The sequence below is a fragment of the Pogona vitticeps genome, chromosome 6 (genome assembly GCF_051106095.1).
Source record: "Pogona vitticeps strain Pit_001003342236 chromosome 6, PviZW2.1, whole genome shotgun sequence".
Lineage (NCBI taxonomy): Eukaryota > Metazoa > Chordata > Lepidosauria > Squamata > Agamidae > Pogona > Pogona vitticeps.
This window is the reverse complement of record NC_135788.1, coordinates 36892536-36916042: the sequence shown is the minus strand read 5'-3', so window position 1 is coordinate 36916042 and position 23507 is coordinate 36892536. Positions and strand designations below refer to the sequence as shown.

The 23507-nt window shown below is 39.7% G+C and overlaps 2 protein-coding genes across 9 annotated transcripts in view; one reads left to right on the top strand and one right to left on the bottom strand.

Moving 5' to 3' along the window:
- Nucleotides 1–10069, top strand: part of JAZF1 (JAZF zinc finger 1) — a 165392-nt gene extending 155323 nt beyond the window's left edge. For both annotated transcript variants that reach the window (XM_073003329.2, XM_078377238.1), the window contains exons 4-5: nt 6162–6331; nt 7757–10069. In XM_073003329.2, coding sequence (XP_072859430.1) covers nt 6162–6331; nt 7757–7933 — 347 coding nt within the window. In that variant the 3' untranslated portion in view covers nt 7934–10069. The remainder of the gene's footprint in view (nt 1–6161; nt 6332–7756) is intronic.
- Nucleotides 10070–12013: 1944 nt separating this feature from the next.
- Nucleotides 12014–23507, bottom strand: part of TAX1BP1 (Tax1 binding protein 1) — a 64916-nt gene continuing 53422 nt past the window's right edge. For all 7 annotated transcript variants that reach the window (XM_073003328.2, XM_078377235.1, XM_020780560.3 and 4 more), the window contains 5 exons: nt 22184–22255; nt 19349–19529; nt 18934–19082; nt 14478–14563; nt 12014–13136 (listed from right to left, as the gene is read on the bottom strand). In XM_073003328.2, coding sequence (XP_072859429.1) covers nt 12935–13136; nt 14478–14563; nt 18934–19082; nt 19349–19529; nt 22184–22255 — 690 coding nt within the window. In that variant the 3' untranslated portion in view covers nt 12014–12934. The remainder of the gene's footprint in view (nt 13137–14477; nt 14564–18933; nt 19083–19348; nt 19530–22183; nt 22256–23507) is intronic.

Genomic DNA, 23507 nt, shown 5'->3' with positions numbered 1-23507 from the left:
GGAATTGGCAGACACGTAAGAAACAGGGAGAATTCTGAATTTTCCAGTGAAGAAAATAATCTTTGTAGCAATTCAAAACAAAGGAATACTGTATGTGTGGTCTGATTAGCTGAGTTTCTTGTAGCCAGTTATATAACTTGCACTGCTTTTCAAATGATGGCCAGAAGCTATAGAACCTTGAAACTAGTTCTGAGCACCACAGATGCATTGGTTTAGTTATTGGACTTCAGATTTATTTCCCTTAGATAGCTTACTTCCTCCTGCATTTGAACCTGAACCTGAAAGAGGAGTTTCAAAAACCAGTTTGAGATGTGTGCCATCTCTTTAAAGGAAGCTGTGGAGCTAAATATTTCATTTGACAGGTACAGTAGCTTTTGAATAGTGGCCAGCAAGCATATATTTATAATAACACCTTCTAGAAGTTGTGCTTTCGTATCAACATACCTCTTCTCTCACCAAAATGTAAGACATTTAATTTTGAGAAATACATGTGTAATTTTCCTGAGCTGAAATGTGTTTGAAGCCTGCTTGGTTTGGATCCCATGTGAGCATTAGAAGAAGTGATTGTGGCCATTGATATGTTGTATTCCAACAACAAGTGACTCTGCTTACAGGCCATATAGGCGTCTCTAGGGAAAGTGCATCATAATGCCAGCAGGCAAGTCTCCCCCCCCCCTTTCTTGTATAGGTCTTTAAAAAGTCTGATTCAGACAGTGTTGAGTTTGACTTGGCACTTAGGTGTTTATTTTTTTTCATGTTCATTTCCTCTTTCATTATTATAAAAACAGCAGAGACCAAAAATGTATATTTTGACAAAAATAAACTTCCCCTTTAGCGTGCCACAGCTGGGCATCTCAACCAAAGTACTAGCTGGGAGATCTACATTTATTTGTACACCTGATACAATAACTTACTGCCTGCCTTTAGTGGAAAAATCCTATCCCTCCCGGAACATGTTTTAATTAAAACACTTCATTGAAGAAAGATGATTAGTTCAACCAACGTAAATGCACACAATGGAAATACAATAAGTTGCTTATACCAGGACTCTTGCCGTTTTAGTTTTGAGTACGGACCATTAAAAACATAAAAGCATGAAGAAATGCGAAAACAGGGTCGTAAAAATTGTGCTGTGTTTAAGATTTGAGACCCTCTGTGATTGCAAGGCCCAGGCCACATAGCTCCCCTCACTCCCCCCGGGATAAGCCCTAGCTTACCCATGGCCCATAGGATTCTGTTTGGTTCAGCCATCTATTCTGTGGGTTATATAAAGAATTGCAAGTTCATTCAGCTAAGGACAGGACGGTTGAATGCACAGTTCAGTAACAGAACACAGTGAGTGATGGCTAAACTATTACGACTTTCCATGTCCTTAACAGTTTTTCTGTAATTTTGGATTGTTGTATCTTTGTAGAGTGAACAATTTTGTACATTTTGGCATGTAGTCATCATGCCCATATATATTACTTTGATATAAAGGTCTAAAACCTACAGGTGTTTAAAAAAAATATTTCCCCCCAGAAAGAAGAGCTAGGTTAAACAAGAATGGAGAAGGGGAGGAAAACTTGACACTGCAACAAGACTGCAATGTGATGGAACAAATCCAGCTAAAGTTGGACTATTTGTATTGGCACCCCTCCCTCAGAACCAACCAGTCCACTCACCAGTTGCTGTGCAGCGCACACAGTCTTCATCTGCATCATCATGCCAATTGTGGAAGTAGCCCAGCCAGCACTTCTCCACACAGCAAACTGCTCAACAACTGAGTGGGGAGACTCTTCATCCCAGCTCCTCAACCAGAGTGGCCAGCTGCCTGGGGAGGTAGGGAAGCGCTGGCCAGGCTGCTTCTACAGTTGGTGCAATGATGCATGGCTGCACGTGCTGCATGGCAGCCAGTGAGTGGACCAGCCGGTTTGGGGGAGAGATGCTGGATATCCGTGGCACCTGCAGTGCTCATACTCGTATTCATATTTCCGAGACTATGAATGCAAATAGTCCAACTCTAGATCCAACACAAAAGTTCCCATGTGCTTTCAAAACCAAAACAATCCTCCATTATCCACCTTGTTAATATGCCTTATATCAGGGATCTCCAAACTTTTCACACAGAGGGCCACATAATATATTTTTGATATTTTCAAGTGCGGAAGGAAAACACATGCATACACACACATGTGCTTCCACACACCCACCTGCACTCCCACCCATGCACCTGCCCACACACACTTCCACCCACATGCACACACACATCCATGCATGCACGGACAGGCTGGATAAAAAAGCCAGCCAGGCAGGATGTGGCCCACGGGCCATACTTTGGAGACCCCTGCCATATATAATAGAAGTATCCATGAGATAGCAAGGTTTTAGGTATTGGGGTTAGAAATAAAAGAATGTTTAACATATGCTAAAAGTATTTTCATACTACAAATAGCATTCATTAAAAGGTGTACTTGCTATATTTATATTATTTTAAGAAAGCAAAATAAAAATATTTTAAATAAATAATCTTGCAAACCTTTTAGTTCTCTGAAATGCTGGAAATCTTGGCAGTTAAAGTCCACTCTAGCCTTAGAATTCTTGCTTCTGTCTTTACAGGATGTGTTAATAGATGTTAATGCCCAGATTCCCTAAGACCAACTTCCCCTGATCCTGTTCTTGTTCCCTGGTATCTACTCCATCTTTGTAAAGAAGAGGGGGCTATATAACTTCGGGTGTATTTTGGTATGCAGAACCTAAAGAGGTGTGAAATCACATGAACATAATTGATCCTATTAAATAGCAATGGCCATTATTATTCTTACAGTGTTGTTTACCTCTTGATGTCTATCTGACAGTGTTCCAAGTGATGAGCATTCCAAAACGCTCCAAACCAAATTACAAGTTTCCAATATCTTGTTAGGAGCTGTATGTCTTTGAAGTACACCCTATGTTGTCTTTCATGCCTGAATTCCTAATCTGTTCCTGGGATGCAAGCCCATTAAAACAAGGCTTCACCTGCTTCCTGGTACCCATACCAATTTAGACATACAGTGGGGTCTCGACTTAAGAACTTAATCCGTATTGGAAGGCAGTTCTCAGGTCGAAAAGTTCTTAAGTCAAATTTGCATTTCCCATAGGAATGCATTGAAAACCATTTAATCCGTATCTGCTGTTTTCGTCCATAGAAACTAATGGGAAGCTGATATTCCGCCTTCTGCCACTAGAGGGGGATATTTTTTCTTTTTTCCTTTTAACCTAAAATGACTTAGCTTTTAAAAAAGGGGGGAAAAAAGAGTTCGTAACTCGAATCTAAGTTCGTAAGTCGAGTCCATATATTCCTATGAGAGCGATTCGTAAGTCGAAACGTTCGTATGTCGAGCCGTTCGTAAGTCGAGACCCCACTGCAGTCAAAAGCATTATGCTGGGTCAGGATGGTTGTGAAATTGGTTGTACAGTGGTGCCTCGCATAACGTTTTTAATTGGTTCCAAAAAAAAAAACCTTATGCGAAAAAAACTTTATGTGAAACACCATTTCCCATAGGAATGCATTGGAAACCGGTTAATCCGTTCCAATAGGCACGGATTGGCATCCTTAAGCAAAAAAACCCATAGGAAACATTGTTAAACGATACAATGTTTCCTCCATTGGAATGTATTGAAGCTGACTCAATACATTTCAATGGCTTTGCAAAGTCAATTTTTGCAAATTTAAGTGTGTCATAAAAGGGTCAAAAATGGTTTTAAATGCTTGGATTAGCTTCTGCACCCTCTAAAACAGATGCAAAAGTTAATTTGGCTTTGATCTGACTTTTCGTTAATTTATGGTGAATTTTTTCCCCCCAACTTTTGACAGCTGTCAAAATCTGACAGCTCCATTGTTTCCTATGGGGGAGAAAAAAATTCACAAAAAATTAACGAAAAGTCAGATCAACGCCAAATTAAGTATGCACACATTTTAGAAGGTGCACTAACGATTCCAAGCATTTAAAACCATTTTCCAACATGTTAAGACACTTTTGTAATTGAAAAAATGAACATCGTTAAGTGAAGCAGGGGACCTAAAAAAAAAAACGTTAAGCGAAGCATGGTCCCAAAATCGCTATGTGAAAATCGCCCATAGGGAAAAACGTTATACGAAGCACAATCTGACTCTGAAAAAATAAACGTTAAGCGAAAAAAACGTTAAACGAAGCAAACGTTATGCGAGGCACCACTGTACATTTTAATAAGCTATTTGCCAAGTCACATCTCCCAGATCTGAATGTAATTTATGGTTTCAAATGTGCATGTTTTCAAAATTGCAGTGTGTGTTGTTGAATTTCAACTCTCGGTAGCTCTGGATGACTTGGCCAATAGTCAGAAATTGTGGGCACTAAAGTCCAACACCATTTGTAGCTCCCTCAAATGAGAACAGTTGCTTAAACTGAGAAGCACCACTTCAAATGGGAAGATTGTTTCCCCAGACAGCTTATATGCATTTGTGAGGTATATTCCATGCCATTGTGATATGGAGCCAAGCTGGACTGAGTTTGGTGTTAGAAGAACAAAGAATTTCGGAAGACTGCACTTAAGAGATCTGCACATTTCTGAGCTAGAGATATGAATTTAGAACTGTGAACTGGGCACTTGGGAGGAGGATGTCCCCAACCTCTGCTCCTCAAAGCAACTGCAGTAGCCCCACCCAGTGCTATACAGAGGGGGTGGAGGACCCTACTGTGTGGAAGAGGCTGTGGCACAGGTAGTACTGTCCCCGAGAGAGGCAGTGATGAGGAGGAAATGCTACTTCTAGCACCTCAGTGGGATGTAACTACATCTGGATCCAATCCTTTAGGTCACCTGACTACAAGAGTTTTCCCAGTAATTACAAATGAAGGAAAACCAGGCCAACTAAAGCGAAGCAACATACTGTATGTATATCAGAGGCTTCTGGTAAAACGGAAAAAAGCCACCACATGGAGGTGCTGCCTGGTACACCAGTGTTAACCCCGTTTCTCAGAATTTAAAATGGTGGTTTCAAGTGGACTGGCAAACTTATTTAAGAGGCTGCCTGTGTGTATGTGACTTATGGTTAAACTGGCAAAGGGAGGGCAGTATTGCTTCCAAGGGAGAAGAGAAAATGGGTCTCTGGATTTACAAACGATGGTTTGCGGGGAGCTACTGTTTATGGCCACAATGGACCACAACTGCTGACTGGCTTAGAAGGGGACGCCTGAGCAAAGAACATGCAGCAGATTAATCGTTTGATTATTGGTTCCGATTTGAAATGAGTGAATGATCTGAAGGCAGAACAAAATGCCTGACTTGGCCAGGACCAGCAGCGTCCTGCAATATCAACATGAGTCTTTGCCAAAATGAGGACAAGCCTAGTCCCCATTTCCCTTATACTCCCTCCTGCTTTTTTACGGCTGCTTGTTACATATCCTTACTGTGGCTACTGAAAGTCTGCCTTCTCAGTTACTCTTGGTCTCCTCTTAATGTGCACCTCACACAGCGTCTTATTAATATTTATTGCAACTTTAAAAAATAAAATTAAAAAGCTTGCCACGTGGTCCTGAAAATGACTGCTGCAGTTTATCTGGAACATAATACTGTAGCAGGGTAGCACACAATGCCATTTATCCTCACACCTGGGGGAATGAATTTCACAGCTGTAATTGCTACAATATAATTCTTATTAATGTTGTGCTATAATTCCTATTAATTCCAGAGGGCTAGTAAATGTATTAAGACTTGTCAACATATTATTTTACACTGTTTATGATCAAGAGAATTATGCCCTTTAAGTGTTTTTACTATGTAAAGGAAAAACCTTAAAAATCTGCTTTGGTTTTGACACACTGGGAAAGGGGGAGAAAGATTCCATTCGACCCTGCTCCGTTCTTTTCCTCCTTGTCCAACAATAAAAATAGCTCTTTAAAATCAATGTTTAGAATGAAGCTATAGCGAAGTGCTTACATAATATATTAGTAGCAGTTGTTTAACAAAGGAAGCATTACAAACTATAGGAAGTCCCAGCTTTCATGAGAAACCTTTTTATAATGAGAAATACCCCTATTTGAGAAACATATTTAAAATGGAAGTAGATGAGCGAGCGATTGGTGGTGATGGCAAGATACTGATAAATGAGATGTGCTGTGATACTTTACTAGTTTATTTTTGTTTGTTTTGACTACTGTCAGGTAGTGAATATGATGAGGAGGAAGTGGACTATGAGGATTCAGATAGCGATGAGTCCTGGACTACAGAAAGTGCCATCAGCTCTGAAGCGATCCTTAGCTCCATGTGTATGAATGGTGGAGATGAAAAACCTTTTGCTTGTCCGGTCCCTGGCTGTAAAAAACGATATAAGGTAAGTTTTTCCCGGAATGAAACAACTTGGCATCTTTGAAAGTAGGTATCTTCTTTTTCCCTAAATGCCATGGTGCCACAAAAGCCATAGTCTCTTCCAACTTGGCACCATCCAGAGGTGTGGATTGTGACTTCTACCATCCACAGCCAGCACAGCAATGGTAATAGATTATAGGAGTATAAAATCCAACATGCGGATATACTGTAGTATACTAGAATTTCTTGCAGAACCTGAGGCCATGCCTATATTTGTTACTCTTTCTTAGCATTTCCTCAAGATTGCTCCTTCTCCTGAGAGACACTGCACTGAGAACTCACTTTCTCAGAAAATCTGGAAGGGAGCATAGATAACTTTTGTTTTCTCTCTCTCTCTCTCTCTCTCTCTCTCGTCCTTCGGGTGCTATCAAGCAAGATAGGCCAAGACATAGTGTCCTTACTGTGCATCTTGACTGAATGGGAACCTGACTCTACAGTATTTGTTTCCATTTGTAGTCCAGCACTTTGACCACCAGACATACTGGCATGATAAGCATAAAGCCATTCAGATGTTTATTTATGTTGCTGGACTGCAGTTCCCAGAATCCTTCACAATTGGCTGTGCTGGATAGAGCTGATGGGAGTCACTGCCACAGTTGGCTACTTCTAAGTTATACAGTGGTGCCTTGCTAGACAGTTACCCCGCATGACAGTTTTTTCGCTATTTACTTTTTGCAATCCCTATAGTGATTCGCAAAACAGTGATTCCTGTAGGGGAATTTTGCTGGACAATGTTTGGTCCCTGCTTCGCAAACCGATTTTCGCTAGACAATGATTTTGACAGCTCCCTCCGCGCTCGCAAAACAGGTGTTTTCGGGACCTAAGCTTCACAAGACAGCGATTTAAACAGCGATTTAAGATGGCAGTTCTCAAAGCGGCTTTCCTATGACCCATCTTCGCTAGACAATGACGATTCTTCTCCATTGGAACTTAATAAACAGGTTTCAATGCATTCCAATGGGGAAATGCTTTTCGCTAGACAATGATTTCGCTAAACAGCGATTTCAGTCGAACGGATTAGTGAGGCACCACTGTACTGATTGACAGCAGAAATGGAAGTACTTTACTGAAACATACAATTCAGTGTTGAGAGATAAAGGAGCAATCTCTTTCCCCTTTACAGAGACTTTTCATTTGCTGTAATATTTGGTGGCATTTCTGACTAGAGATGAAGATGCTTGCATGAACCTTTGGCCATACATCCCACATGTCTCTGCCATTTCTAAACGTTAGAATTTCAAGCTGTCCTATGTTTAGGTTTGTAGCCCGAGATCTCTTCCTTAAATGGTTAATAACTAGTCGTAACTACACTCACACTGTGAAAAATCAAAGAGTTCCTGCCAAACCTCTTGATATATAACAGCTGAAGTCTATCCTGCTTCCCCCACAGAATGTGAATGGTATAAAATACCATGCCAAAAATGGCCACAGAACACAGATACGTGTGCGGAAGCCGTTCAAATGCCGTTGTGGGAAGAGTTACAAAACAGCTCAGGGTCTGCGGCACCATACAATCAATTTTCACCCACCCGTGTCTGCTGAGATTATCAGGAAGATGCAGCAATAACATGCTGGTCACAAACGTGCCAAGGGATCCTCACCAGCAGCTGCTGATTTGAAGACAGCCACCTTCTCTGGGGAAGCACTGAGCAACCCTTGAAAGAATTTAAATGCATGCTTTACAATTTTTTCTGTAATTTTGGAATGATGTATCTTTGTAGAGTTAACAATTTTGTACATTTGCACATGTAATCATCATGCCCATATACATTACTTTGATATAAAGGTGCTAAAAGCTACAGGTGTTTTTTTAAAGAATTTTTTCCCCAGAAAGAAAAATTAGGGGATGGTGTATATTTAGTTCTGCAGTGTTAAACAAGAACAGAGAAGGGGAGGAAAGCTTGGCACTGCAACAAGATTGTAATGTGATTGAAGAGATTCAACACATCAATTCCCATGTGCTTGCAAAACCAAAACAATCCCCCATTATCCACCTGGTTAATATGCCTTATATAATAGAGTTATCTGTGGGATAGCAAGGTTTTAGGTATTGGAGTTATAAATAAGAGAATGTTTAACATATGCTAAAAGTATTTTCATACTCAAAATAACATACATTAAAAGGTGTGCTTGCTGTATTTTATATTATCTTGCAAACTTTTTAGTTCCCTGAAATGCTGGAAATCTTTGCATTTAAACTAGTAAATCCACTCTAGTATTAGAATTCCTGCTTCTGTCTGTACAGAATGTGTCCTATAGATGTCAATGCCCAGATTCCCAAGGACCATGTTATTGTTCCCTGCTATCTACTACTAAGAAGTCACTTGGAAATGAAGTGCAAATTTTGAGAGGGAGAAATTATCTTCATTTTAGATGAAGATCTTAAAGCACTTTGTAGTTCTTGATTGCCAACCAATTTAAAGGTTTTGTGTTGCCAACAGTTGCAAGTACTGTACTAGTATGGACTAGTATTGACCAGTGGTTGCAAATAAAAAATAATCTAGGCATGGTTTAAGAAGGTACATTATTAGTTAAGGAAGTTTCAGTTCCATTTACATTGTACCTTCCTCATAGGCATCCTTCAGTCTCGAGAGACTATGGTAACGTGCTCTGTATGGAGGACTTCGACGCTATATGCGAAGCTGGAGCGTCCTCTCCAGAGCACGAAGCCTGGGTAAAATAACCTTCAGATTTTTGTATATATAATATATATTTTATAATTTACTGTGGGCTGTTGCATTCCACGTTTAGCATTATTTTTTTCTGTAATATGAAACATCTTGAGCCTTACTGAAATGAAGTGCTTCTTGAAGCAAGTACTCAAAGATAGTCCTGAGACCAGAGCTGTCAAGAGTTACTTGTGTCTGGACCATACTTGTATGCTTTGTTTATTTTATGCTATCCAGCCTTCAGCATTCTCCCCTTACGTAAGTGCTAGTGAAGGTTAACATTTTTAGTATGCAAAAGCTACATTAATAAAAATTGGGAGGTTGTCTCTCTCATGAGAAAAAGTTGAGTTTTACAATTAATCCTCTTCTGTGTATTTTGTACTTATATATAAATGATATGGGAAATGTGAGTCTTATTCGTTTAGAACATGTAAAGTCTGAGAGGGCAAAGAGTCATTAACTAGGTAAAAATTGCTCTTAACTGCTAAATCTCTCATAATGAGGGTTGAAGATTTAAAATAAAGCCTCTTTTAAACAAATCCCCCTAAATGCGCCTTCATAAAGATACATTTTTGTAGCACAAGTGATAATATACCTATAAGGATGATCCAGACATAAGAATCTATTGCTTGTACTCAAAGCTGTTACCAAGCAAACATTCTAACTTGATAAACCTGCTCTCCATGCAAGAAACCGAGATAAGACTAAACAAAGTATTGTTGCATGTCAATTCTTTCCACTATTACAATCCAGTTGCTATTTACCTAGTCATTGTGACAGTATTAGACAGGGAAAATGGGACTATTTTGTTATACTGTGTATAGTGAATGTATTGTACTGTGTCTGTGAAAATGTGCTTTAAATTATATTTTCCTATATTTCGTTGGGGACAAAGTTCATGAAGTTGGGAAGCCACAAGAGGTTTGTTTTAGAACTGAACACCACAAAGTGCATCAACATTTTCTTTCAATTAAAGCTGCTTATAAATGTAAATTGAATCAAATTTAATAAATTGCCTCTGACCCAAAAGAAAACTGGATACTGCTTCTTAATGTCACTTCTCAACTACTATATAAAGCACATGCTGTGGATGATGCAGTACATCAGATGTTCAGCATAACAAGACTGGCAGCCTTTGAAGAGCATTTCGCATCTAACAGTGGTTTGCGCTAACAGTGATGACAACCATTGGGAGGGCAGGCTTTCAAAGATCTCTAGGTCAGACCAGTAATCTGTAACATCAGAATTTGAAATACAGAGTCTATGGCTGAAATCTTATTTTGCAAAATTACCTAAGGCTGATGACATTGTCAGCTGCAGCAATTTTTTCATAAACTAAACATTTCCGATTCCCTCCAAAGGTGATGAGACTCCCATAGAATCCCTTATGCTGTGGAGAAACTATTGGGGGGGACTACAGGACTGGAGTGGGGGGAGTCTTTAACTTCCTGAAATAACCACTAATGGTAAAATCAATAGTGATTTGGAGTAATTAAAGACTTTCTCCTCCTGTTTCTGAGCCTTCAGCAGATCTAGACAATGAAAGGGATTCCATAGGAACCTCAAGACCTTCAGGGCAAGAAACAGAATTGCTTTATTTCCGAAAAGTCAACGCAGCTGATGGCATTATCAGTCTTATGAGTGAGGTTGCTGGATTTAGCCTATAACTTTAAAGTAAACACAATGCACTTCTGTTGAGCTAGAAGCAGAGTCCAACTTGCTACTATATAGCATTATGAGGAAACTAGAAGACAGTAATCCTTTTTTAAACCTTGTAAACAGAACACTGAAATGAATAAAAATTTGTTGAAGACTATTTTAAAAAAAACGGTGTGGTTCAGAACCACCTAATTAAAACTCTTTCAAAGTAACCTGGTGCACATGTAACGGCTGTGGGTTTATATATTATCATACTTTCTTCTGGCCCTTGCCAGAGTTTACTGTTAATATGCACCACCACTAAATGTCTTACCTTAATAGGAGAGAAGCTAGGGCTACCAAGGTATGGCCTACTCTTTCACACTTACACGTTGTCCAATGGAATATGACATGTTTGTTTCCCCTCACCATTGGGTCATGGGCTGTGGCAGAATACATATACACAGCTCCCTACATGCAGGCATACTGCAACACTGATACCTTTCCTGTAAACAAGTTACATTTTCTTTATAAACAAAAATAGCTGAAACAAAGGAAAAATCCAGCAAAAAAAAATTTCTTTGGCCGAGCCAATGTAATCTATCAGACATCCCCCTGCCAAAAGAATCCAGGTTTTTGTTTGTTTTTAAGGAATGCGGAACAAACCATTGGACCAAGCAGCGGTGCTTCCTGGGCACTGCAATTCTTTTCAAGTGTCTCTAGAAGGCCTAAAGGGCAGTGAGATTATGACGCCCAGGCACCACAACAGCTTCTTTTTTGTGTGTTAGCAACAGGAAGCAATGCTTAAGACAGTCATGCAGGTTCAGAGACAGACGCCCTGGTCCAGGTGAGTGAAATGTAGGTGTGGGTCTGTGGACAGCAATTCCCAGAACTCCTGAGGAACTATTGGTGAATTATGAGTTAGAACCTCCATCCTTTCAAAAAACCACCCCAACCTTCAATCCCTTGATACTGCCATAACAACAGAAAATACGGTTTTTACCATGGGGATGAGGGCTAACTGTGGCTAAGGGAGAGATCACATTGGATGACTATAATACTTTCGTTACTCATAGAGATTATTGCATGTGAGAAAAACAGATCAGTGTAGCACCAAAGGATTACATAGCCTCCATAGGAATAAACTGAAGTTGGCAAGAATGGCTTGGATCCAAAAGTCCTATTGTGAGAGGCAAAGATACATATGACAAGGGTACATTGCCTATTTCCCCACCTATTGATACTGTCCCTCTGATTCAGAAAAGCTACTTTGGAGGTTCACGGCCCCTATTTTGAAACACATGCAGAACACATGCAAATAACAAAACACACAACAGACATTTGGTTTTTGTCTTTAATTTGACTATTGTACAACAGATGAAAAGTGATTAATTTTATTCCAAAAGGATCAAACTGCTTACTAAAGATTAAGCAACTCTTTAAAAATATAGTGTTTTAGATATACACCACAAATGTAATGGGGAACATGTGCAAAGTAGAATGCAGAAGATTCCAGAAACCTTTAGTCCCTATAAACACAACTGGCTAAAGAACCCAGAAAGGGGGAGTGGGGTTCATTTTTAACAACGTGTTAAAAATCTGCTGAGCATGAAAGAAGCCCATTTTTATGCAGTAATTTTCTAATAGCTCTAACTGCAGAATTTTTTAATAGATTACTCGTGTACATGACATTTCCAAGAAGCAATAATAGGTATGTAAAAATGAGCATTACCATAAGAATGTTTTGCAAGCATGTAATCCTAACATAGCTACATTTCTGAAATAGATGTAAAAATTATACTTTTGTTGGATTAATTATGTAGCTTTCAGAATCAACAATGATATGAAAGATACACACAACTCTGAGAAATCTCATTTTATTATGGAATGAGAATTTCAGTATCTAATCATACGTTAGCACAAACAAGAGCAAAATCATGTCATTTGGTAAACTTGGTACTATCACAATCTGGAATGCTAAGGTTTCTGAACAGGTTTGTGCACTTCCTGTGTTTCTATGCATTTTGTTAGCCAGGGCATAAATCTTGGTAACTATTATAACAGCTTTCAGCATATGCTGCAACAACAAAGCCTAACCCAATTTTTGCTAACAGGCCAAAGGTTTGCTTTGAATCAACTGCAATGCAGAGCACTCTGCCTATAAATAACATGTTTGCATCAAATTAAGAAAGCTGCATTTTCCCATCTTACAGAGCTCATTAAAGTTTTCTGTAGGCTAAACTGCATTAAGATGCCCAGATCTAGTCAAAATTCAAAACATTCTGATCGAAGTGTGTTTGAACATGTCTTTCAAAGTTTTGCTGGTCATAGTCAGGAGGAAACTGTTCACAACACATTGGACACACCTTCCAGTGACTTTCAACATGTTCTTCAAACTTGCTCTGATCGTAGTTAGGAGGAAACTTCACTTCACAAAGGGGACATTTCTTGATGGGCACAAAACTTGAAACAGAAAAAGAAAAGGAACAACCCTTGAAGAAAGCAGTTGAATTCAAATTGCAGCCTGATCTGTCTCTGCTAATATGTAATAAGTATGACAGCAGTCAGAGATAATCTTGAAAGTTCCGAGTCCAATGTTTGCAATCAGGAACTAAACACCTTTATACATTATTGAATCCCAACTATATTTAGCATTAATATAGTTAAGTCCCTTGTTCTCTTACATACTTCAGTATTTTCACATGTATTGGGAAAAGACTGAAGAAGAAAACATTACTGAATGATGTCTACACTCAGGGATATTACTTTTTGTTCTAATTTAATTTAATCCTTCCTATTTTCTCCCCACCCCCTTTCAGGTTCTGAGGCTCTCTAGGGTTCCTTTTGCCCTGAGGAAATGTCTGAGGGTTTCAGGCCAGGGATGGGGAGCCTTTTGTATCAGAAAATTGCTGCTGGATCACTGTTGGTGGGACAGCTGGTGACCATTTTCTCCCCATTGGTCCTGAGGCTCCCAAACCATTCTCCAGGGAAAAGGAATCCACAGGGAGCCTCACAAACTGAAAGAGGATAACAAGAAGTTTAAAATTAAATCAAAATAAAGAGTAAAGTTGCTGGGTGATACTGTAATCATCACTGTGCAATATAAAGTTGTGCAACACAATTTCAGCTATTATCTTTTATTTTTTAAATCTGAGATGTTTTCCCTCTGCTGCACTGCAATATACACAACTCCCAACTAAGAAAAAGAAAAGGGGTTGTAACCTTTTCTCAATGACATGTCAATTTAGCCATCACTCAATGGACCCTAACCATCAGTGAGACTGACTGACTCAAAGTCCTTCAAAGGGTGTGCATTAACCAGGCCCACTGAGGGGAATTTGGCCTCTCTGCTGCATCATATTAGCAAAGATAGCATTTCTTTCACGTTCGCATCTATAGTTAGCTAACAAAACATTTGCTTGACTAAATGGTTCTAGACACATTTTGGAGCAAACCCCCACACACCCAAAAGAATTGTGGTGAAACCTGTAAAATATGGGAGAAGGGAGTTGAATCAGCAATAATGTAGCAGTCTGTATTCAGTATAGGCTTCCGGCACAAGGCAACACACTGTTAATAGCTACTGCAACACCAGATGATGATAAATGAGAATTTAACTTCTTCCAGGTAAACAAGTTGTGATTTAAAGTTGCTTGAAATCCTAGCACAGAACTTGGGCTACCTCAACTGAGTTTTTGACTTTTGGGTCAATAGCTAAGCCCTGCACTATTTCATAATAGCTTAGAATTTCAAAATAAAGGACATGACATTACCACCTTCTTGATGTTGCTTTTGCTCTCCTACCTGGAATCAAAACAAAATCCAGCTCCACGTTCATGCAAGTGGACGTTTGGTGGATCAGGAGCAGAAGGTGCAGTTGCTTCATCATCCTGCAAACAAAGTTCCTAATTTTTATCACAGTTTTTTTAAAAAAACCATCAAAACGTTCTAGATTCAGTGGGATAGACTAACCAAGAAGAGCAAACTGGTGCTCCAGCTTTTCCTAGATTTCAATAATTATCCCTTTTCTGTAGCACTAGGTTCAAACATCTCTCATTGGACACCTCTCAAAGTACCAACATCTAGAGAATTTGTTGTTTAGTCGTTAAGTCATGTCCGACTCTTTGTGACTCGATAGACCATAGTACGCCAGGCCCTCCTGTCTTCCACTGCCTCCCAGAGTTTGGTTAAAATCTAGAGAACACCTACAACTAAAATGTCTGTAAAATAAAACAGAAAGTGCTGGATTAAGCCGAAATTCAATTTACCGTATTTTTCGCACCATAAGACGCACTTTTTTCCCGCAAAACAGGGGGGTGGAAAGTCTGTGCGTCTTATGGAGCGAAGAAAACAGATTATATTTTCCTGTTTTCTTCTCCTAAAAAATTGGTGAGTCTTATGGAAAGGTGCGTCTTATGGAGCGAAAAATACGGTATTTAATTGCAGAAATTAAGCTCAATTGGAAAATATATGCAGAAGGTAAGAAATCACTGATTCGGAACCACAATGACAAAGCATCTGACTGAGTCAACTATGCCACTGTGCATGAGCCACGAGACAGCCTGCAATTAGGCCAATCAACTAAACTGTCATATATGAATGGCTATGCTCATCACCATTGCTAGCTGCGGGTATCATTTAATGAGGGCTAAGAGCATGTAAATAGCTGCAACTGGAATCCACAAGCCTATGAAAGAGGAAAAATCTATGCTACTTGCAAATCCCCTACCAAAGATAGATGTTAAAAATGTATCAGCACTTATTCAAAATTCAGCAGTTCTGATGAATAAAGCAAGTGCACCAGCAACCGCATAATAGGAAAAAGCATTCTGCTGGAATTCTCACAGTGACTAGTCACTGCAGACATTTAATCGGTAGAAGGCTGAGGTGTAGTTAACAACTCTGATCTTTTTTCAGATCAATACAGTAAAAAAAATCAGTTTTTTCTTCTTTACCCTCACTTGCACAGTTTTTAAAGGATGAGCCATTTCAAAACATGTGGCAATAGGTAACATGAATTAGCAACTTCTATCTGGCATCAGCCTTTGGAACACACTGCCCACAGAGACTCACGTGGGAGCTTTCAAGAGTATTTTTCACTCCATAAGACGCACCTTTCCATAAGACGCACCAATTTTTAGGAGAAATAAACAGGAAAATATAATCTGTTTTCTTCGCTCCATAAGACGCACGGACTTTCCACCCCCCCTATTTTGTGGGGAAAAAGTGTGTATTATGGTGTGAAAAATACGGTAAATTGAAGACCTTGTTCTTTTGGCAGCCCTTCCCGTCAGGTAGTATTTAGCTCCTACTCTCGTCTTTACCATCTTGGATTTTCATGTTTTTTGTTTACCACCCAGAGTGGATTTAGCCAGATGGGTGCTATAAAAATCAAATCAATCAATCAATAAATAAAATCACAACACAGATACATCTTTAGAGATGGTACACACAAACACAAAACTGTCTATATGTTGCACATTGTCAACCTAAGCCCTCATACATTATCCCAAGTTCAGTCTGCACTCATTCACAGGTTTTACACCTGATTTACAGGATCCAGCACCTTCACGGATTGCTGCCTTGTTGTGGTGAACGGGTTTGAGTAATTCAGAGAAGCTATGGGCTATGCCATGCAGGGACACCCAAGAAGGACAGGTCATAGTGGAGAGTTCGGACTAAACACGATCCAACTGGAGCAAGAACTGGCAAGCCACTCCAGTATCTTTGCCAAGAAAACTCCATGGACAGAAACAAAAAGCTAAAAGATATGAGGCTGGAAGATGAACCCCTCAGGTCAGAAGGCGTCCAGCATGCTACTGAGGAAGAGCGGAGGACAAGTACAAGTAGCTCCAGAGCTAATGAAGTGGTTGGGCCAAAGCTGAAAGGACGCTCAGCTGCGGACTTGCATGGAAGTGAAAGGAAAGTCCGATGCTGCAAAGAAAAATACTGCATTTTGACCCAACTCCAGGAGGCAGTGGAAGACAGGAGGGTCTGGCGTGTTCTGGTCCATGGGGTCACAAAGAGTCGGACACGACTTAACTAAACAACAACAACACAGGATCCTGACCACTCACCTATGAGCAAACCATCTATAAATTATGTCTATATTACACATCTGTTACCCTATCACATAGAGAGTACTATTGGGACTGTGTGTGTGACTAAAGTGCTTCAAAACACACAAGCAGAGTTCAGATGAGGAACTGGATTATTTCATCATCAGCACTCAGAAAAGACAGACTATACACTTTTACAGATAATACTTACCTTCAGATAGAACCTTGCACATACTCTGTTCATGCATACATTTAAACAGAATGGAAGTAATTGGCAGCTTTATCTAATCTCTTTTGATAGCTTATTATGCAAGATGATGTGCTTATAACAAGAGGGCTCCTGCCACAAACTGCTTAGATTGCTTTCTTTTAAAGGGGCATTTTAAGTTTAATCAGCTCAACTGTACAGATTGCCTGCCAAATATTTCTACGTATTAAAGCAGGGTAGTTAGCATACTTTTTCTTCCAATGAACATCCTTCCCTGGGAACAATTAAGTGATTTTCATTTGACAAGCAGAAAAGTAGGATGGTAAGATGTTAAAACTTCTAGTTGATGTAAGACAAGAAAAATATTCTGAGAACAGGCACACACTTGCCCAAAGTTGGTTCCCATTTGAGCATATTAGGATCCTTTTACCTCATTACAAAATCGAAGCTGTGTCAGCAAATGAGCACAAGACTTTAGCTCTGTTCCTCGTGGGTTTGCAAGAGGGCAAAACACATAGATTAGAAAGAACACTCTGCTAATTAAACTGCTGCAGATGACTAAAGAGGAGAAGGGCTTGTCATCTGTAATGTCTGTGCCAAGAATGGTCATATTAAATATGCAAAATGTGAAGTAAAGGTAGGCAAATGTGCTAAGCTCACATTCCAGACCTTAAATAGGCCACAAAAGTTCTGACAGTTTCCCTAATTATTCACAGTAATGGACTCAGGGTCAAAAGGCAAGAGGAAGAGATACATTTTTCTCCATTATTGGTACTGAGCACCAGGGCTAAAATCATGCCTGTCTGAACACTGATCAGTTTCTGCAAAGGTTAATGGCAATTAAATGTGGCAAACTAGACTAAATGAGAAGCAGGTCATGATACCACTATATCTGTAAAGAGCACAGGACTCTATAAAGGAATGTTTCTTATTAAACTGTTTCTTAAAGTTAAAGGGTGCAAAGAAATTATGTCACACAGTTAACAGCACTGCTTACCATGTTATAAATTCCTTAACATTTCATATTTGTTACGTATGAAATGGGCACAGGGCTATAATCACTTGAAATATTAAATCCTTCAAGAAATCAGCTTTTTTACTGCTGAGAATGCGAATGTTTTGAAACATCAAGATAAAAACCTATGCATCAGTGTTTTGTTTAGGTGTTGTGTTATTTATATGGTGAAACAGTACCTTCAGAGATCAGTATTTAGATCCCAGGTATTACTGATACAAAAACATTGCTATGACACATCCACGACATTCTTTTCTGTTGGAGTCTGAATGTCCATACTGTACCCCAGATAACCACTTCCACACACAAATTTGAAAGTCATGGGCAAATGAATGCTCCTGAGCACATTTACTACAGGATTCACAAGTCACTGTAATCACCAGCTGGAATGGAGGTAAACTTCATGCCTTGAACAGTTGATCACTGGAATGTCCTGCTACTTGACTTATAACTAGCTGATTTATAGTAGCTGTCAGGGGAAATGTTTTGTATGTGATGTAGAGATGGACACGAACTGCAGCTTGGTGTAGTGCCTTGTATAGATGCTGCATGCTTCCTTCCCCCACCCTCCCCCACGCATATTCACCCACTCATCAGCTGCAGCATGCTTCCCTCCCACTTTCTCTGCATGCTCACCCACTCACCAACTGCAGCATGCTTCCCTCCTCTGCCTTCTGCACATGATTATCCTCTCACCAGCAGCACAGGCTTCCCTGCCCCACCTCCTTGTCTGACTGAGCGAGCACAGAGCGAAAGCAGAGGAGGCAAGTGCACTGCACCCAGTAACTGGGCAAGCACACAGAGGCGGTGGGGGAAGGAAGTGCATGGCACCTGCAGAACATCTGCGTGGGTGCCACACCAAACTGCTGAAGTGTTGTTTGTGCTCATCTCTGTGATTTCTGTATATGATATCTGTGAGATAAAGTCATCTTATTTTACTTATAAGAAATGTAATTGTTATTTTTATTTTTAACTTACATTGCTATCCTCTGGATCTTCTAAACCATCAGGCCGACTAAGGTTGCGAGCCGGCTGGCTGCACACTACATTGTCTTCAAATTCCCAAGAGCCTGCTCTTGCAGGTGGCCTCTGGATCTCATCAGGGTAAAAAGCACCATCTGCTCCATCTGCACTCATATTAAGAGATTAAGTTATACATACCAAAATTCTGTTTCAATTAATATGCCGTATCGCAAAAAATGTTAAATCAGAAGTTTAGTAAGAAGAATAGACACACTGGACTGCTCCCCTTATTAAAATATATCTTCTCCTAGTGTTTAACAAGGATCTTAAGTTTCTGATTTCAGATGCAAACATCTAGATCAATACAACTGTACACCTCCCTACAGACTTTTCCAGTAAAATTTTTTTGATGAAAACAGTATTATCCAACCTCTAGTTTCCTGGGTTGTATAGGGATTTCCATACTGCAGTATAGGTAGTCTACTTGGCACAGCTGGAACTGGTTGATCATCTTCAGAACCGAGAACTGGATTGAGAAAGTATAATGCTTGCTGAGATGTCTGTCCTTCAGTGATTCTTTCTGTGTTACTTCCTGGTCTCCTTCCAAGATTCTAAAGAAATATTAAATATATATATTACCAGAGTACAGGCCCAAATCTGATTTTAAAATGACAAGAAACATACTATGATGAGGAAATCCATTCTGTTTTAAGGCACTGACATACTTCTTCCTCAAATCTTCATATTTACCTATCAGGAACACAATGAGACAAGGTGCCACAATGATGTCTTTAAGGTGCCACACCTTCCCCCCCTCCCCGATACATTGAGGCTAGTGACCCAAGCAGCTAAAAGACTTCTGCTATCACCTCTCATGGTTACAATCTTCTATAGATACTGTGAGACATACTATGAGACATAGTATCAGAAGCACAGCTTTTTGCTGGTCCCAGTCCTATACCCGCTGTCAGGTTCAGCAAGCACCCTGGGGGAGTGCTCATCAAGTTCCTGGAGTTCAGACTGTAGGCTGCTAAGGTAAAGGTAAAGGTTCCCCTTGACAATTTTTGTCATCGTGTCCGACTCTAGGGGGCGGTGGTCATCCCCGTTTCCAAGCCATGGAGCCAGTGTTTTGTCCGAAGACAATCTTCCATGGTCACAAGGCCAGTGCGACTTAGACCCAGAACACTGTTACCTTCCCACCAAGGTGGTCCCTATTGATCTACAGTGGTGCCGCGCATAGCGACGATAATCGGTGCAGCAAAAATCGCTGCAAAGCGATTTCGTCGCTATGCAATATTAAAAAGCCCACAGGAATGCACTGAAACCCCTTCAATGTGTTCCTATGGGCTTCAGACTCACCTTTAAGCGAAAACCCTCCATATGGCGGCCATTTTCGCTGCCCGGTAAGCAAGGAATCCGTCCCAGAAAACAGCAGGCGGCCATTTTTTTTACCCGGCAGCCATTTTGGAACCGCCAATCGGCTGTTAAAAAATCATCGCTTTGCGATGATCAGTAAGCGAAACAGGGTACCGATCATCGCAAAGCGATTTTTCCCCATTTAAAACATCGCAATGCGATCGCAAAAGCTATCGCAAAAAGTTTGTTGGTATGCAATTTCATCATTAAACGGGGCGCCCGTTAAGCGAGGCACCACTGTACTTGCATTTGCATGCTTTCGAACTGCTAGGTTGGCGGGAACTGGGACAAGCGACGGGAGCCCACTCCGTCGCGTAGATTCGATCTTACAACTGCTGGTCTTCTGCCCCTGCAGCACAGGCTTCTGTGGTTTTTAGCCCACAGCGCCACCACATCCCTTTATAGGATGCTACATAGCACTATATTGCAGTATAGGTAGTCTATGTAGGCTGCTACATAGCACTATATTGTCCCCAGATGCTATTTAACATTTGTATAAAGCTGTCAGGAACAGTCATTGGGGAATTTAAACTGAAGTATCATCATTACACTAATGCCACTAAGCTTTTTTGTTAGTAACATCTGAATCAGAAGAAGCTGCACAAATCCTGCAAGCTTTCTCACAGTAGCAATTCCCTCTAACCCTTGTGATGTAATTTCCCTTTTAAAAGTTATACAAATATTTTATTATGGTTTGATTCTGCATATTGCTTACAAATCAGGGCAAGTAATACATAAATACATACTGTTCAAACTAATATACAGCAGCAATACAAAAGATTCAGAAAGAAATCCTTTCCAGTCCTACTTGAGGATTAACCCTGAAAATTTCTGCCTACTATAGTGTGATTTACTATGCCAAACAACAGGATTTGGACCATTAATTCGGACTATGAAACAGTCCCAATTTGAAAGTAGGCAACACACTTGGCACACCAAGCTGCATATCACAAACCACCATATGCACCATATTCTCACATATCCCATAGGCTAGTGTCGTCTAAGTAGTTCTAAAATAACATGTCAATCAAACTAATCTATAAGTGTTTTCCAAAGGATGTTTTCTTCTGTAATCATAATTCCTATTGCAGGGTTAAACAGAACTCATTTGCACTGCAACAACTCTAAGTGGTGTCCAACGGAACACAAACTTGACATGAACTTGTTAAAACCTAAGATGGCTGTCCAGGTTTCCATGGCAGCCAAGAGTGTTTTTGCAATAGTGAGGCTAATGTGCCAAGCATACTTTTTTCCGAAGATATCCCCTGTGGCTGGAATGCCTTAGTTACATTTCACCTGGATGACACCAATACCCTAAGACTGCACACTAGTAATGCTAAAGTTATATTGCATAAGTCTGATGATATCAACAGCCACGGCTGTATATTGGTGATTTAAAGTTTTCTGTTTCCTTCATCCCTGGCAAAACAAGGTTTCTAGGCTTGCTTAGGTTTCCTTTGGTCTGGATAAAGCCTTGGTGACTAATGGACAGGGGAAATCTTAAATGTCCAAAAATCATTGCATTACCTTCATCCCTCATTGCTGCACAAGGCTTAACATGTTTAAGTAATCTTTTCTGTTTTTAACACTACTTGCTTTATTCATTCTACTGCTATTCCTCTTAAGATGCAGTCTAAATTTTCCCTAATTACAAAGAGTTCTGCTTCTTCTGCACTGGTGTTTATACAGTTTATGGATTTCATTTCTGTAAATGAACTGTTTTTAGATCACACTCTATTTGCATGCCTTTTACTGTGAGGTTTGTTGAATTAACAAACACAATTTCCCATTCAATATCTGAGCTGAAAGGTGGGGTATAAATCAATAAAAAAGAAAAATAAACTAGTACCTTCTCATTGGTGAGGATTCCCACATGGGATGCCAGATCTTTTATCTGTCGGTCCTTTTCAGCCAACTGAACCTATTAAAAAACACGCACACACATTTAAGCAAACCGCACTAGTGACAGTTATATATGCTAGTAAGTAAAATCCTTTATTGCATAATCAACAGATCATTGCAAATTTTAAAAGAAATTAATACGCTGCATTAGAGCAACAGTACTATCATGCCATAGGTATCAATAAAAATACAATGAATTAAAATAATGTTAGTATTAATACTTTAAAATGGGGCTGTAAATATGATTTTTATTTATTTAAATAATTTTAATTAGAACCTCCTAAAGTTCAATGATAAAACTTAAACATAACATTTAAATTATGTTCCATGTGGCTATCTTCATACAGTACATTTAAATCTTTATCACAATTTACACAAATATTTTCCAAATACTTAGCTCTACTTGTAGCTGTATTGAGCCTCTAGTTATTGTATGTGAATTAGGTGTTTGCAATAAACAGCTCAATTTCCCTGGGATGCATCTATATCCCACTTTCTTTAAGATGGGCTGTAAATATTTTTCTCTTATATCCATATACAAGGGGCAATCAAGCACATAATGAGCCAAGTCCTCAAGAACAGGGTTTCCACAAACACACAATCTATTGTCTAAAGCAGTGGTCCCCAACCTTGGGCCTCCAGATGTTCTTGGACTACAACTCCCAGAAGCCTTCACCATCACCTCTTCTGGCCAGGATTTCTGGGAGTTGAAGTCCAAGAACATCTGGAGGCCCAAGGTTGAAGACCACTGGTCTAAAGGGATGCCCTGAAACCTACCCCATTTCATCATTGTATCCATTTGTTCAAATCATAAGCATTTATATGTATTTTCATAGGGACTGCTAAATAATTTTCAAATTGGTGCAATAGTTTTGTATTGGCCAGCCATTTTGTAGCTTCTGTGGAGCTATACTAACAATACTTCCCACTTCAGATATCACTGACAATTCCATAACTGCATCCTTAACAGAAAAAGGAGTAAGAATCACTTCTATAACTACTACGTTTTAAAAATCTAGTTAAAATTCTGGATATCAACAACAGAGGCTGCATATGGCATTCATTGGGCTAACACGATTATCACATCATTATTTATTTCCTCTATCAGCCATTACTGAGCCTACACCTATTAACTTGAGTTTCATTCTAACCTTTGATAGACCTCTGTGTATTAACTCCCAAATATCTGGCAGTCTTCTAGACGAGTAGGAGATAGTAGTTACACTCCAATTGTTGTTACTAAGCAGTATTCTCGCTTTGCTCTTTTCTAA